Source organism: Sciurus carolinensis, chromosome 10 (genome assembly GCF_902686445.1).
Source record: "Sciurus carolinensis chromosome 10, mSciCar1.2, whole genome shotgun sequence".
Classification (NCBI taxonomy): Eukaryota; Metazoa; Chordata; class Mammalia; order Rodentia; family Sciuridae; genus Sciurus; species Sciurus carolinensis.
The window spans coordinates 53,248,315-53,266,095 of NC_062222.1; the positions used below are offsets into that span (position 1 = coordinate 53,248,315).

The window sequence follows — 17,781 nt, forward strand, 5'->3', positions numbered from 1 at the left end:
GAAGGTTATTTTGCTGGGTATAAGATTCTTGGTTGGAAACCATGTTCTTTTAGAGTTTGAAATATGTTGTTCCAGGCCCTTCTACCTTTTAGGGTCTGGACTGAGAAATTAGCTGATATCCATATTGGTTTCCCCCTATATGTAATCTGATGCTTTTCTCTCGCAGCCTTTAAAATCCTATCTTTATTTTGTATGTTAGACATTTTTATTATAATGCACCTTGGTGTGGATCTATTGTAATTTTGTGTATCTGGTGTTCTGTAAGCCTCTTGTATTTGATTTAACATTTCATTCATCAGGTTTGGAAAATTTTCTGATATTATTTCATTGAATAGGTTGTTCATTCCTTTGGTTTGTATCTCTGTGCCTTCCTCAGTCCCAATAATTCTTAAATTTGGTCTTTTCATGATATTCCATAGTTCTTGGAGAGTCTGTTCATGATTTCTTACCATCAAGATTAAACATTTTGTCTCATTTTCTGAGGTTCTGTCTTCCAAGTGATCTAGTCTGTTGGTGATGCTTTCCATTGAGATTTTTATTTGTTTGCTTTCTTTGTTTCAAGGATTTCTGTTTGTTTGCTTTGTTTTGTTTTTCCAGAATCTCGATCTCTTTGTTGAAGTGATCTTTTGCTTCCTGAAGTTGCTCTTTCAACTGCTTATTGGAGTGATCATTTGTTGCCTGCATTTGCTCTCTTCTCTCATCTTTTGCTTCACAAATCACTTTAATTATGTGTATTCTAAACTCCTTTTCTGACATTTCTTCTACCATGGTGTCATTGGATTCTATTAATATAGAATCTTGGCTTGTTTGGAACACTTTCTTCCCTTGTTTTTCATGTTGTTCACTTATCTTCCCCTCTAGCAATGCAGATCTGGGTCCCCTCCATAGGCTTATAGTGACCCTTCAGGCTTCCAGAACCTCTTCTTTAAGGGAGAAATCAATATTAGCAGCACCCAGTACAGACAGTATGCAGCTCTAAATCACATAGCCCCTATGAAGCTGTTAACAATATTGTCATAATAAACAGAGAGGATGAGTTCAGTTATTATCTACAGTATAACAAATAGATGTGCAATGAGGTCTGCAGTTTCTAATGGAGGACAAATGGGGAGGGGTGTAGGATGTAACTGGTAATGGGATAAGCAAAGAGTATATAGAAGTCCTAGATCGTAGGAAGAGTGGAAGTGTAATCAAAAGAAGTTGGTTGTTAACATGAGAAAAGGGAGAAAGAGACTGAGGAAACAGGTGAACAAAAGGAAATCAGGAAAAATAAAGAAATAAAAACTTTAAAATTTTTAAAAAGGAAAAAAAAAAAAAACTACATAATAACACATACTATTTATACCTCCCTGTCTTCAGTAGCCTGATGCAGGAGAGGTACCTGACAATGAGCTTCCAGTATCTAGCATGCATCTCAGAATGGGATTTGCTCCACCTAAACATGGTAGCTTCCACTTCTAGGATAATCCAAGATGACCGTACTGGATCCATATATGTTGGCAAATGGGGAGCTGCAGCTCAGGATATGGGTGCCAAGTCCATGTGGGATATGGTCAGTTGGGCCAGGGGTCCTGCATGTCCTGGCTGTTGTCCCAAAATGGTAGTAGCCACATGTAACCAAACCTGTGGATACTTGACAGTGGACTTCCAGGCAACAGCAGGCAGCTGCCGATCTGCTAGTGGACTGCGGGCAGTTTGCAGGCTACCAGCAGATGATCCACGGGTGGACCTCGGGCAGTGGGTAATGGATAGGTGAAATGCAGGCAATGGACAGGCAAGAGGCAGGCAAATGGGCAAATGACAGATGATAGGTGGCAGTCAGTGAGCAATCTGCACTCAAAAAGTAGTCGATATGCTGGCAGACTGCAGGTGATTGAGGTGGACAAAAAGGGTAAACAGCACGGGATTGATAAGCAGCAAAGACTACCTCACAGAAAAACATTTTCCTCTGCTTGAAACCCAAGTTATGGAGTGACAAAGAATACAGCCTCCCTCTAGTCCGCCATCTTGGATCCTAATTTGTTTTTAATTTAAAGGAAATGTCTATTTTTAAACAAATTGCCTGATCAATCCTTAATATGAATTTTTTCATAGATAATGCCTAATTGTTGAAATATTTGTTTTGAAATCATTCCTGTTAGTATTATTTTGAATCAGTAACTATATATGAAATATAATTTCTCCACTAGTATATTATTTCTAAAAATGAAGTTATTTCTTACAGGCCTTTGTGTTGCCACCTTGGGCATTGCAGTATTGCTACGAATTTTGACTACATTTCTGATGGTGTGTTTTGCTGGTTTTAACATAAAGGAAAAGATATTCATTTCTTTTGCATGGCTTCCGAAGGCCACAGTCCAGGTAATGATGGGTAGGATGGCTTAGCACTTTAACTGTTGTTTCTATAGAACTCCTTAGGATGACAAATAAGACTTATTTAAATTTTGTGAAAATTAATACTTGAGGTGGATTTGGGAAAGGTTTAAACCAATATACTCTTTAAAATTTTTATTTTTGGTATATTGGTGATTAAATGTGATGGCTTATTTAAATTTATTTACATCACCATCATATAACTAAAATTCCAATAAATCCCTACAATACTAGAAACCAGTGGTGACAGGAGAGAATGGTTTGCATTTTAATGCATTGAGCTCTCTAAATCACTAAAGCAGAGAGTTATAAATTCTTTTTATTTCATTATCTTCCTCAAAGAGAGTAAAACAGAAATGGCATGGCCCATCTTAATGTTTTGAGAAACTTTAATGTCAATAAGATTAGGATAAATTATGATTTGTCAGAGATTTCATATATAATTGGGAAAAGATTTATTGAAGAAAAACTCAGAAAAAAAATGCTTTACAGTAGTCCTCCTTTATTCAGTTTCATTCTGTAGTTACTCTTACCTATGGCCAACCCAGTCCAAAAATATTGTGAAAAATGCTAGAAATAAACAGTTCTTAAGTTTTGAACTGCATGCTATTTTGAGTATCATCATGAAATGTCGCATCATACTGTTCCATCCTGCTTTGTCTTGCCTGGGGATATTAATCATTCCTTTGTCCGGAGTATCCACACTACATACACTACTCACCTGTGGTCACCTAATATCTTAGTTATCAGATGGACTGTTGCATTCTTGTAATGCTTGTTTTCAAGTGATCCTTGTTTTACTCAATAATGGCCCCAAAGTGCAAGAGTAGTGATGCTGGCAATTGGGACATGCCAAAGAAAACCATAAAGGGCTTCTTTTAACCTTTAGTTTAAGTGGTAAAAGTTCTTCACAAGGAGGGAAAACATGGTAGGTAGGAAAACATGTAGGGTTTAGGGCTATCTAGAATTTCATAGATCCACTAAGCATCTTGAAACATATCCTCCACAGATAAGGGAGGACTATTATATTCATTCCTAGATCATTACTTGATATTAATTATTCACAACTAGCTGAACTTCCTGACATGTGTCTGGATCACTTGACAAAAATTTGTGCACTCAAATGAACAAAGAAGTCACTTACAGATAGATGCTTGAAATTGTTGACCAAGCGTGCCTTAGAATACCTATAATTGCTAATTAAATTAGAACTGTCTAGATTATTATTTGTTGCAAATACATCCCTGATCATATTGTGTATTTCCAGATTAATTACTTCTAACAAGATTGGTTCTATCCCTGATTATTTGGCAATGATTGAAGTATGTAAACTTTTATTGTTATGAAATGAAAATTAGATATTCTTAATTTAAGAGACTTTGGAAGATATGTATGTTCTGTAATTGCATCTCAGATATTTTGTGAGGCCCTGGGTTTTGGCATTATTCCAGAACAAAACTTTTTTTTTTTTCCGTCAGAATTTCAAAGATTTCAGAGACATAATGGCTCAGAGATAAATGGAATAATTTCTCCCTCACAGTGTTTTCAGCTTCCATAAAACTTTTGGTAACTTCAATAGATAAATATCAAAATAATGGCAATACCTTATGTAGGAAAGATTTGTTTCTAAATGTTAAAATTTTAAAGATAGTACTCTCCTACCATTAAAACAACATTTAAAATAAGTAAAATTATCTAGGATATGTTGGATAATGTAAGTATTGTGGAAGTAAGTATAATCATCTCTCAGTACCCATGAGGAATGGGTTTCAGGACCCTACCTGAATACAAACATCTGCAGACACTCAAGTTCCTTATATAAAATGTCATAGTATTTGCATGTAATATATGCATACACTCCCATATGCTTTAAATCATCTCCAGATGTGTTATATAGAATTTTATTTTTCCTTCTGTTGGCACTAAAAAGAAATAAGACTTTCTAGTATATGTATTTTCTATATTAGTGATATTAGTGTTTTTAATAATTTTTTGTCTATGATCTGCCAAAAGAAATGTATTTGAAATCACAATTCAGCATATATGCAAACCCAAAATGTACATACACATACACACATGTACTCATCAGCTTTTCATCACTGTGACCAAATTACCTGCAACAATGACTTAGAGGAGGAAAGGTTTATGTTGGGCTCATGCTTTCAGAGGTTTGGTTCATGTTTGAGCAGCTCATTGCCCCGGGCCTGAGAAGAGGCAGAAAATCCCAGCAGAAGGGCATGGCAGAAGAAAGCTGTTCAGCTCAAGCAGCCAAGAAGAGGAAAAAAGCAAGAGAGGAACCAGAAACAAGATATAGTGTATGAACATGCCTCTCTGTGACCTGTCCTCTAGCCTACTGTTACCACCCAGTAATCCATTCACATTATTAATCCATTATATGCGCTAATCCAGTGGGGAGGTTTACATCTGTCATAATCTATTCATCTCACCTCCAAACATTCCTGCATTACCTAACACATGAGCTTTTGGGGGGACATTAAATACCCAAACAATAACAACACACAATAGAAAACTGAAAGAGAAGTATGCATTGTAATGTAATGTGTGAAGCACGTCCAAGAATTCATAAAATATTGAAATTAGTTATGAAACAGGGTAACCCACAATAACAAAGAGCCTCTGTGTATAGGGACTAAATGAGACCGTTTTTTTTGTTTTGTTTTGTTTTTAATCTTTTACCAACAATCCAGCATGAACATTCCAGACCTGTCAGACTTTCACTATTTTTCATCCAATTTGAAGGGAGAAATGAATTGAGTACATATATCCATTCCTTTCAGGAACAATTATAAGTAGCAATTATTACTTCCACGCACTTCTTAGCGGCCAGAACTTAGGTACACAGCTCATCTAGTTGCAAAAGAGGCTGAAAAGAATAGAAGTTTTCTGATTGAACAGCAGTGTGACCAGAGAAAACTAGGGAGTTTTATTATAGAAGGAAAAAGGAGCATTCAGATATTTGTGAGCAACTAGTAGTCTCTGCCATTGTGTCTGATGTGTAATATTTTCTTTTCTGTTTTATTATCTTAGAGGTGTACATTTTTCTGCTGTGGAATGAGGTTAACCACACTGATCAATACATCTTTCCCAATGTGCATTCATAATAATACATTTGTCCTCTAAAAGAAAATGAGAATTTTCATACTACTTTCTAGGAGATACATTTTAAATAAAACATTTCACCAACTCTGGAGGCAGAGTTAAACGAATATCTAATAAGATTAACTTCAAGTTTTAAAAGTCTCTGTTGCTTTCATATTTCATGCTATTGGGAAGATTAGTTCAGGCTCCAAAAACTTATTCATTTAAAACTTCACCATCTTCCAATAAATATTAGTGTTTTTACAAATCATTTTAATTTCAAACTTGTAAAGATAAATTAATGAAACAATCAGTAAGTTTCATCTTCACTCCAAAGAAATTTGTTATATAGAACTTCAGGCTAATTTGATTAATAGTCAGTCTATATTTGCCTGGTGTTTTGAAATGTAGGTGTCTGATCATTATTAACCCAGCCTTATGCAAATAGGTACATTTGAGTCATCAATCTGTCCCCATGCAAGGGCAGAGTTTGGAGATAATCAAAACCAGTGCAGAAGATGTTGAAAGAAGACAAATAGAACTTTCTTAGTTGAGCCAAAGAATAAGAATGTCGTTTCTGCAAATGATAACATGTCACTTTTTAATATATGTGCTTGTCTTATATTTTCAATCTTGCCCTTAAACTTTTGTAGGCTGCAATAGGATCTGTGGCTTTGGACACAGCAAGATCACATGGAGAGAAAGAGTTGGAAGAATATGGAATGGATGTGTTGACAGTGGCATTTTTGGCCATCCTCATCACAGCCCCAATTGGAAGTCTACTTATTGGTTTGCTGGGTCCCAGGCTTCTCCAGAAATTTGAACAGCAAAATCAAGATGAGGTTCAAGGAGAGACTTCTTTACCAGTTTAGAGATGAAAGAAAAATGCTAAACCCAAAGATAAAAAGCTTCTACCAAAAGTCAATTTCATCAGAATGGGTACTGATATAGGTAATGTTTACATTTAAAATGTAATAGAACCAAAAATGGGATTGTCTCTTTAAACAGTATTTTTAGCCCTTGCCTTTGGCATATGGGTTGAAATGCTCTACATCTCCAGTCCTAATCTCTCTATGGCTGTCTTTTTTCCCCCAGACATCCCTTGTCCTGTATCTTAATTTGTATAAGGACATATCTACTTTACTATACTACCACAATTTAAAATTAACATGGTAAAGACCACGTTCAGTCCCCTCCTCAGCTACCCAATAGCTTGCTCTAAGTTCCTGTTAACAGTGTCACAATCCATGTCACCCGAGCTCTCATGCCTTGAATTGTTTCTGGCTTCTCTTTTATTTTTAAACACCAAAATGCAGTCCCTTGTCAATTTCTGCCCTTACTTTTCTGCCCCTTCCCTATCTCTACCTTGTTTACTCACTTTCTATGAACTATTGTAACTGATTGGTCCCACCAAAAAAAAAATTTTTTTTTTTTTTTTGGTGGTGCTGGGGATAGAACCCCTCCAAAATTTTAAAGTACACAAAGTATCTTCACTGATTCTTGGTCTTACTCCATTCAGATGTTAAAAGAACCTATCTATTCCCTACCTGACTATTCAGTCCTCATGTCAGTGGCCCTTCTGAACCTACCTTCCCCTGTGCCAGTGCCCTGATCCAGCCCTTATTTGTTTCTTATGACCCAAATCTTTGGGCTTTTCCAATTTTCTAGGTGAGAGCAAGCTAATTTTCAAATTTTTGCCAGCCTCATAAATGTCACATTAATTGGGATAATGTAAGTTGCCATAAGGAGGGAATCAAAAAATAAATTCTCTAAAGAAAACAAAATTCTATTTCCCTCTCGTGAAACCAGTGGTTTGTTGATGCTAACAGAGGCAGTCTGCTCATGGAGCTTCTCTGAGACTCATGTCTTTCTTTCATGAAGCTCTGCCATGCTGGAGCTTAGGACCTGGGTTAAAGATGGATTTCTACCATGTCTCTTTTTTTTAGCCTTCAGGATGTAGGAAAAAAGAAAGTGCATATAAAGCCATTTCTTTTTAAGAAAGTGATATGGAAGTCAGACACATCTCTCCTCTTATTTCTATTGGTGCTGATATTATCCAGCTGTGAGGAGGCTGAGAACTATCTCTACCTAAGCATGCATATCCCTAGGGGGAAGGAAAGTTCAGATTTGGCCAGAGCCACCATTGTGTTAGGTTTTACTCTCACTTAACAATATATTCTTGCATGTCAGGGATTTTTGAAAGATGGTAACTAAACTAAAAGATTGACTTGTGTTTGGGGAATTCCAGACATTGTGACATGGCAGCAGAAAAAATGAGAGGAAAGGCTTACCTGCACAGGTCATATTTTATCCCACTTAGGGACAGACTATCTCTACTTTTATATATCACCCTAAATTCCTCTAGGAATGCTAGATCATCTCTGTCCCAGCTGCTCAAAGAATCATGTTCAAATATAGTTTAGGTTTTTATCATGACACACACATTAATTATATGTGTGTGTGTGTGTGTGTGTGTACGTATATGTATGTGTGTGTATCTCCAAAGTGTTGGTTGCTGTTCTTCATATCCCATCCTTTTTGATCTAAACTTCAAAGTACAATCTAATCTTGAAGTAGATATTAAATATGTATTAAATGAATGAATTATGAATATTCTGATCCTACAAAGCTAATCTCCAGAATGCCTGTCTATTCTTCTCTCCATTAGATTATCATTCCAGCCCTTTCCACCATGGCACTTCTATTCAAAACTATTTTATATTCACTTCTTTTAAATGGAGTTCATTTTTATGTCAGCCTGACTCTGGTTAGTCTTTGGTACCGTATTCGTTGCATGTTTCTTTTTCCTCAATGTGAATGGAATTCATTTATACTAAAAGTCAGATGAATGTTTCAAACTGAACTTCATTAATTAGGTGCACTTTGGTGGGGCACCATAATTGTAATGGTCACCTGTTCCTCTACTTTCACAGACTCTGAAATTTCATTCCTTCAACAGATAACAGTTGTCTTGGACATCAGTGGGGGTTAGTTTCAAGCTCCCCATTAGATAACAAAATGTATGGATACTTAAGTTTCTTATATAAAATAGAGTGGTGTTTATATACAACAGAGGCACATCCTCTTGTATACATTAGATCATCTCTAGATTATACCTAATACAATGCCTGCGTATAATTGTCTCACATGTAATGTACTCAATATGCCACAAATTCAAGTTTTGCTGTTTGGAAATTTCTGGAATGCTTCCCCAATATCTTTGATCCCCAGTTTGCTGAACTCACAGATATGAAACCCACAGATCAAGAGGGGAACTATACTTACAGAAAGCCTTTGGTGATTCAGACACATCATCAAGACTATCCTGTTCCTCTCCTTAAGAGTTTGACAGCCCAGTAGAGGATGCAAACAGAAGATTGGAAAATAGCTTAAGTACTATTGTGCAGAATTATCAGGGTGCCTGGGAGCTGATAGCAAGAGCTTCCAATCAATCCAGAGGTGGTGCAGTTTAGGCAAAGCTCCCCAAATAAAGTAGGGCTAGGATTTTGCCAGCCAAAGGGATATAAGGCAGCATGGTGACACTGTGAATTCAGTTTTCATGTCATCAGTAGCATTTTCTTCCAGTAACTATCTGAATACTAATTAACTTATTCAAAATACAATTTGTTTAGCTAAATCAGAATGCTATTAAAAGTGTTCAGGACCGGGTGTGGTGGTGTACACCTGTAATCTCAGTGGCTCGGGAGGCTGAGGCAGGAGGATCATGAGTTCAAAGTCAACCTCAACAAAGAGCAAGGCACTAAGCAACTCAGTGAGACCCTGTCTCTAAGTAAAATACAAAATAGGGCTGGGGGTGTAGCTCAGGGGTATCCCCCTGACCAAAAAAAAAAAAAAAGTATTCAGGGCCCCAAGGAATTAGAAATGGAAGTCCACAGAATATAGAAAGAACTGAAGAGTACATGAAGCCACTACCAATAGCCTTTTCCACTGTCCAAGGCCATACATGAAGTTCTTTCCTCCCTCTCTTTACTGGGCAGCCACCATCAAAAATCTCTGTTGAATACTGACTGACTTTTTGACTTCCTCCACTGGATCTCTGAAATTTGTGCCTATTAGTGGAAATTCTGTCTAGGAATTTATTCATTGCTAGACTATGTTACTATTATAGACAGTGGAGATGGGAAGGTCACAGTGGAAAAGGCTGACCACTCTGTAGGACTCACCATGTAAAACCCTGTGTTTATTACCACATTGAAAGTTAATTCTTGACTCGGTTGGATAACTCAGGGTTAACTTAATTTATTATTGACCAACTGAACTTATCACATTCCCATAACAAATAGCCTCTCTAGCCTTTTAGTCCACTATACATACTTCTGTCAGAAGATATATAACACTTTTTTATGGTGCTGGGATCAAACCTAGGACCTTACACACACTTGGCAAGGGCTCTACTACTGACCCACACCTCCAGTCCTATATAATACTTTTTTCAGTGTTCACATATTTGTCTCCTATTGCATTGACTCCTGAGAGGTAGTCATCTTTGAATCTTTAGCATTTTGCACAGGGCATGAAACACAGTAGGCATTTAGTAAACATAACTGCTTGCTTCACAACAGTGCAGATCTTAGTCTATTTATCTGTTTTAGTCTGCTTGATTGTTCTAACAAAATACTATAAACTGAATGCCTTAAACAACAGAAACTTACTTCTCTTGGAGACTGGAAGTTCAAGATCAGGATCCCAGCACAGTCAGGCTCTGGCAAACTGTCTCTTCCTGGCTTGCCAGTGGCCACCTACTCACTGTGTGCTCACACGTCAAAGAGAGAGCAATTTTTCTGGTATCTCTACTTACAAGGCCACTCTAATTGCATCATGAAGGCCCTACCCCCATGATCTTATCTAAACCTAATTACCCCCATACCCTAATACCATCACTGAGGGTTGGGGCTTCAACATAAGAATGGGGGATGGGAGCACATAATTGAGTTCATAATGAAAGAGTCATATTTCCAAAGATAGTGCTAAACCAATAGGGTAAATTCTTGTTTTTTGAATACCTTTTTTTCTATGGTCAATGTTATCCATGTCCCTTCTGAGAAGTAATTTTTTTCAGGCAGACTAATTGGGTCTCAGCTCTTAAAGTTGTGTCATAACAGGGGTGTCATATTTCTGAGGACAGTTTTAAACAGTGTTTCTCCATGTCTCAATTGTCTAATGTACTTACTACATGCCTACTGTGTGCAGGCATTGTGCTATGTACTAGGTAATACAGTAATGAAAAGGACATCTCATGGCTCTGTTTTAATGGAACTTGAATTTTAGGAGATTGACTTCCTTGGGAATACAAATATGAATAGACATGTCACTTGCCTTTGAGAACTTTATTAGGAAATAAGAGGTGTACAAATAGCTGAAATTCTAGTGAACAATTTAGAACTTAGTGGGGAAATTAAGGAACACCTCTTAGAGCAGGTGATAGTTAACATGGGTCTTCCAGAGTGGAGAGAACTAGGATGGATGCATTAATAGCAGGGAGTAAGGTAAACATGGGAGTAATAAGGTGGAAGGCTGGTAGATTAGCAAAGTTTGAAAACAGTGAATTCTGGAACATAGTGATTAGCACTTGAGCTTGATATAGAGAATTAGCAAGAGATAAGGCTAGAGAAGAGTTGGCATTGAAATCATACTGAATAGGTCATTAGCCAAATTTTTATTTTATTGAAATGCAATCAGAAATAAGAAACTACTAATGTAGAAGGCATTTTTAAAACTATTTTAATCATGTCAAATATAGTGGAAAATGTTGGTATTTGTAAGTTTCTCATTCCTGAAAATTTTTTGCTTTCTTTGCATTTTTTAATATAATATTTAATTATTTTAAATTTATATTAATTGTTTACAATCAAGGATATCAGATAGATTAAAACTTCTAAAGCCATTGTTAAAGTTTCATTATATTGTCTTTAAATAAATGAAAGACATTATTATTTAAATGTTTCAGAATATTGTACTTCCATATGAATCATTTATGTAGTTCTCCCTAACAGGTAGAAATTGCTTCATGCCATTTTGGAAACAAGAAATATCATCTGTTTTAGATGACTCATGCAACTTAAATCTAGCCTGAGCCCTGACCTGATGAAAATTCTCAAAGTGCTTTGTTGATGCGCCCTTTGTCTTCCTTGCATTGAATCCTAACGCACTCAAATCTCCAGGAGTTTGAGCACAGAGCAGTGTTATTGTGTCCATCAGACTCCTGTGACAGGTTCTCCCTCCCAGCTCTGCCATATATCCCTCTTTCCAGTATCCTTGGGGATCTAACTGCATTTCTCACAAGAAAAAGTCTTTTCCTTACCCTAAGACAAAGAACCTGTCTACTTTCTTAAAACAAGGGATAAAATAATTTCAATCCTTGCTGGGAAAGTTACACCATGCTGAAGACAAGAAGGTACTACAATAAAAAGATGGTTTCTTATTGTAGGAAAAAGTTGCAATTTGAGTCAGACCCTGTGTTACTCACTTTCATTCACTGTGAAAGAATACCTGAAACAATCAACTTCTAAGAAGGAAAGATTTATTTAAGGTCACTGTTTCCGATGTTTCAGTCCATAGTCAGTTGGTCCTGCTGTCTCTGGATCTGTGAGGCAGAACGTTATGGCAGAGAAGCTGCTCCCCTCGAGGCCAAGAAGCAAAATGAGAAACAGGAAAGGGGTGGTAGGGTCCCAACATCCCCTTTAATAGCATGCTCTCAATGGCAGCTTCCTTCCACTAAGTTCCACATCTTCAGGTTTCTACAACCTCGTAATAGCAAGCACCACAAACTGGCAACCAAGACAATAGCAAATGGGCTTTTAGGGGATATTTAGAATCTAAACCATAACAGAGTTAAATGTGAAAAAGAGAAAGCAAACATTCCCAGAGTACAAAATAACTTTAGAAAAAACACTGAGGCAAAATAGAATACAATGTTAAGTAGTAAAAGTTGTTTTGAGTGTCAGAAGTTAGATAGGAAAGAACAGTTCGTCTTTCTAAAAATTTTGGGCTTTCTTCAATAAAAGTGATTTTCAACTATTTTAGGAAGCTTGGGAATTCCATTAGAGGAACTTGATGTACCACTGTGTGGACACAAAACCCAAAGCTTCTGGACCTACCTTCAACCAAAACAGATTTCATTTGAAAATTTCCTTGTAAGATTTCATGAGCAAAAATAAAAATGTTTTATTTTGATAACAGGATTATTAAGTGTTTTCTTTGTACCTAACAGTGTCTCAGACACTTGCCTTCTCTCATTTATACTCAAACCAGCACCACAATCTTCTTTACAGATGAGAAAACAAGGTCAGGGAGATTGTCTTTGTCTAGATCCCATAGGTAGAAAGTGACAGGACAGAACTTTGAACCCAGATAGAGTTGACTCCAGAGACTATGCTGTATTACTCTTTGACACATTTAAACTTAATTCAGGTCAGGGAAAACAATCAGAATTTTGACAAGTTACTTCTGGCACCTGCAATCCTAGGCACTGCTTGCATAGTTTGTTCCTGGACTTTGTTCCTGGACTTTGTTCCTGGACTTTAAAAATTCAATAAGTCAATATTCAGAAGACATCTAAAGGAAAGGGTAAAATAAACTTTCAGAGCACCTGAAGGAATCAGACAGTCGGGATGCCACTTAAATGCGCTACCCCCAGTCCCACCCCATCTCCCCTGGCCCGGCCCCGCCCCACCTTCTCCGGCCCCGCCCCGCCTCATCTGGCCCAGGCCCCACCCGCCGCCAGCCCCGCCTCACTGCTGTCGGCTCCGCCCTCTGCCACAAGCCCCGCCCCATAGCGTGAGCTCGGCGGCGGGAGAGGAGCAGCAGGGAGAGGCGCGAGGACTACAGGACCGTTGCTGGGCACCTGGGCCGGTGAGGGTTGCCAAAGAAGTTGTAGGTACGCCCATTTTTATGGATTCTGCCTTTCTAGGCCCTCCCCCACCGTTATTTCCCTTTCCGTAGCCCCAAGGAACACTTTTCCCCTCAGTCTAAGAAGCATAAGTCGGCTCCTCCCCCAGACTCCCAGGGAAATAGACCTTTGCTATCCTTCCCCTTACTCATCACGCATGCCCTTTTCTGTTCTTCCTCTATTTCTTTCCCGCCCCTTCCAAGTACTTACAAATAAGAAAGGTCTTCTAGTCAAGATTGACTGCAAAATTCTTTTTATTAAGCCTAGACTGTTATACAAATGGTGAATCTCTACAAACGAACCTTCCCATGCTCTGGTGATTGGAAATGTGGAGAAGTGTTCAAAAGTACTGGAAATCAGTGCATTGATTTTCAGTGCTTTTGAAGGATGAAGAACAGTAGTTGCACACATACTGTGTCAAGCAGATCATTCAGAAGTTTTATAACAGTTCTGCATGATCCCACTTGGTCCTCACGGAACCTAAAAAAAGATCAGCTTGGACTGCGGGGAGTGGTGATTGACTAGGCTGGCATCTAGGGAGGCCACATGGCACACTCCCAGATTTTTCATAAGGTCAAATAGGATTGTTTCTTGGGCAAGAGAACTGCAAAAAATTATGCACCACTATCACACATAGAGAATTCATTCCCCAAACATTTCATTGCTATGTGTCTGTGAAAGAGATGTTCATATTTATTACTTTCTGTGAGTATCAGAATTTACAATGCTATTTTTCATTAGACTTTTGTCATAAGTTTCTATTACCAGACAAAGGGAAAGAGGCAGGTGCATAAGAGTAGTAGATAAAGTATTATATGTATAGCACTTCTTCTGTACATTACTTTCACAATCACCCTGTTTAGACATTTCCGTAAGATAGGTAGTTAATGAAACCCCATTTTACTGGAAAGTACCTGGAACATAGTATAATATATAGTCAGTAAACATTTATTGATGGAATAAATGGATGAGCTTTCAGAGGAGCCATGACTTATCCACTGTTGTATTCTCTGGACCAGAACTAAATCTGACACTAAGAAATCCACAAATGGGTGTCAAAGAAGTCCAGTGACATGCTGAGGAACAAGCATTTATCATATACTTTCTGTTATTTTAATTATTGTCAATAAAATGCTAAGACTAGCACAATCCCTGTTCTCATGGACCTTAAATTCTACTAAAGAAAAATAGAAAGTAAATAGGTAAACAATATATGAACAAGGAGTTTTAGATAATGGTTGATGCAGTGAAGAAGTAAAATAGGGGGGTGGGGTTGTAGCTCAGTGGTAGAGTGCTTGCCTAGCAGTTGTGAGGCACTGGGTTCAATCCTCAGCACCACATAAAAATAAATAAATGTATTGTGTCCATCTACAACTAAAATTTTTTTATAAAGGAAGTAAAATAGTGTGAAGTCAAACAGAGAGGGCTTTCTTTAGATTGCTTGCTGGGGAAATCCTCTCTGAAAAGCTGGTATTTGTGCTGAAACCTCAGTGAGATTATATATATTTATATATGTTCATGTTCATGTCTGAAACCAGTACTTCTACATATTCCCTGTGTTGTATCCCTTCATTTTCTCAAAGACACACACCTAAAGTATACACATTCTCTTATACCATTCATCCCTCCACCACCTCACCATCTATTGGCTCTTTTCATATATATATATATATATATATATATATATATACACACATATATATGTGTGTGTGTGTATATGTGTATATATTATGTATATATAATATATATAAAATAAATACATATATAAAAAATTTTATAAATATATGTATATATATTATATCTTACATATATATTTTACATATACATAAAATAAAATAAAAGAGCTAGTTATGTAAATATTAAGGATCAGAGCATTACAGGTAAAGGCCTAAAATAGGAATGAGCTTAGCTCTTTAGAAGAATAATAAAAGTTGCTGTAACTGGAGTGTAGAGAAAATGGTACAAGAAGAACTTGGAGAAATAAGAAGGGACCAAATCATGTAGGGCTTTGAATAGACTATTTACTCATGGAATAAGTTTGGAAGTTATTTAGTGTGATGAGAAATCAGTGGTGAGTTTTGTGGGAGTCATATGATTTGCTTTACATTGTAAAACGATTTTTTCGCAGTGAACAAATCATGGGATGGGGAGTGAGATCCATCTCACAAGAAAATGAGATATCCAAGAAGCAATGACAGAAGTTTGGGATAAAGTGGCAGAAAAGAGAATGGATGTTTTGTAGGCAGAGCCTACAGACTTTTGTGATATTTTGAAAATAGGGGTGAGGAAATAGTCTCCTAGCTTGTAGGATTTTGTCTTGAGCTTGAATAGATGGTTGTGCTATTTACCAAATGAAAAAGACTACGGAAGAAAAGGGGAGGGGACATGTTTTATTTTGCTTGATTTAATTTTTATATAATTATTAGAAATCTAAGGTAGGTTTTCAGTCTTGAATTCTGTGAAGAGGGCAAGGGAGCAGAGATTGAAAGAAGTCATGAGCATATTGAAAAACTACCTAAAACTAGTATGTTTATAGAGAACATTCCAGTGATTAGAAGAATCAAAGAAGAAAATGCAGGTGGAGGAGTATCCAGTGAAGGAGGAAGAAAACCAAGAGTATGGTATCAAAAGCCAAAATAATAAAACATGGTCAATGACATTAGATCATGCTGAGAGGTCAAGCAAAATAAAGAGATCTTCATGTTAGATTTTGGCAACATATCATAGATATGCTTTGACAAGTACAATGAACATAAAATGTAGTATGATGAAATGGACTTAGCACTGTAGACATCTCAAGATAATTTAAACTGGAGAGCAGAGAAATGGAGACAATAAAAGAATATGTGGGGTCAGAGAAGGTTATTAAAGATAGGGATACAAAATCTTATTTTTTAGAATAATACAAATGAGCCGGTGAGGTGGAGGGATGAATGGTGTAAGAGAATGTGTATACTTCTAGACCTTTATAGGCTGGTTCTTTTGTCTTATTCCTTTAATACTTTGGTATGTACTTATGAAAGTTTTTAAACTGTTTCTATTAATATATGTGTTTACTAAAGCACAAAAGTCTACCTCTTAAATGATAAAGGAAGCTAGGCATGGGGGTGCATACCTGTAATCCCAGCAACTCGGGTGACTGAGGCTGGAGGATCGTGAGTAAAATAAAAAATAGGCTGGGGAAGTGGCTCAGTGGTTAAGTGCTCCTAGGTTCAATCCCTGGTACCAAAAAAATTAATTAAATGATAAAGAAAAGATGAAAGTTGAAATCTAGAAATTCTGTTGCCTTATTGAGTTAGGATGACCAGTAATAGGGATGTATATTGACTCTAATAGCAATAATAATGATAGCATTTTGAATATCCCTTTACATTTTCTGCTATACCTTTAATATCTCTTATCTCATTTTTTTTTTATAACTGCTTTTTACAGATAAGGAAATTGAGACTCAGAGAGGTTAAGGGGCTTGACGAAGGACACATACCTAGTAAGTGGCAAAATTATTAACCACAGTGTCCTGACTGAATCCCATATTTTTCACTCTAGTAGTTCACCTCTTTGCTTTTAATCCTCCATTGTATCAAAAGTGATAACCAAGAAAAAATCTGCTGTGTAGAAAGTAACTCTGCTGGTTAGAGGCCTCTTGCAATGTAAAAAATACTTTGTATGTTTTAAAAATTCAACAATTTGGCTTAGGAATATGGTTCAGTGGTAGAGTGTTTACCTAACATGTGCAAGACCCTGGGTTTGATCCTTAGCACTACAAAAAATTTCATATGTTTTAAATTATTTTAAAAATATATTTTAAATGAGATTAAATATTTATCTACCATCTACTGTGTGTTAGGAAATTCAGAGAACCCAGAAATGATAATGAAATCAGCTCTGGTTTAATTTAGTAGGGAAATAGATGAGAATATCTGTCACTAAGAAGCATTTATTAGACCTTTTACATATTCTAGATGTGCTTCTACAATACCCTGTAGTGTATGTGTTATATAATGGACTCTCAGTGAATATTTGTCAATTAAAACAATGATGATAGTTAAGCATTTACAATGGAGTGAATTCTATGATGAAGGCTGACACTCAAAAAAGGAGGCATATTGAAGAAAGTGTCAGAGAGTGCTTCTGGAAGAAATGACTTCTAAACTGATGATGAGAGCTGGGTGAAAAATCATGGGTGTTAGAGTCAGAAGACAACATAGAGATGTGTGAAATTTTCAAGATGTGAGAGGTGACAAATTTGAAGAACCGAAATTCAGTATGACAAAAGTGAGTGTCAAGTGAAGAATGAGAAAGTAGGTTAGGAACAAGGTTAGAGCCTCACTCAAAGGTCCTCGAAGGTGAGTTTAAGGAATCTGATGTTCTTCTATGGGAAACAACTGATGAATATTAAG

The 17,781-nt window shown here is 36.9% G+C and overlaps 1 protein-coding gene across 2 annotated transcripts in view; it reads left to right on the top strand.

The window, feature by feature from the left end:
* The window catches only part of Slc9b2 (solute carrier family 9 member B2), a 56,958-nt gene extending 47,697 nt beyond the window's left edge, over positions 1-9,261 (top strand). The window contains exons 11-12 of one of the 2 annotated variants that reach the window (XR_007110466.1): positions 2,225-2,361; positions 6,126-6,250. Coding sequence is in view for 1 of the 2 variants with exons in the window: in XM_047566110.1 (XP_047422066.1) it covers positions 2,225-2,361; positions 6,126-6,344 (356 nt within the window). In the remaining variant the exon portion in view is untranslated. Of the gene's footprint in view, positions 1-2,224; positions 2,362-6,125 lie in introns of both variants that reach the window. The other variant, XM_047566110.1, reaches the window with a different exon arrangement.
* Positions 9,262-17,781: the final 8,520 nt, after the last annotated feature.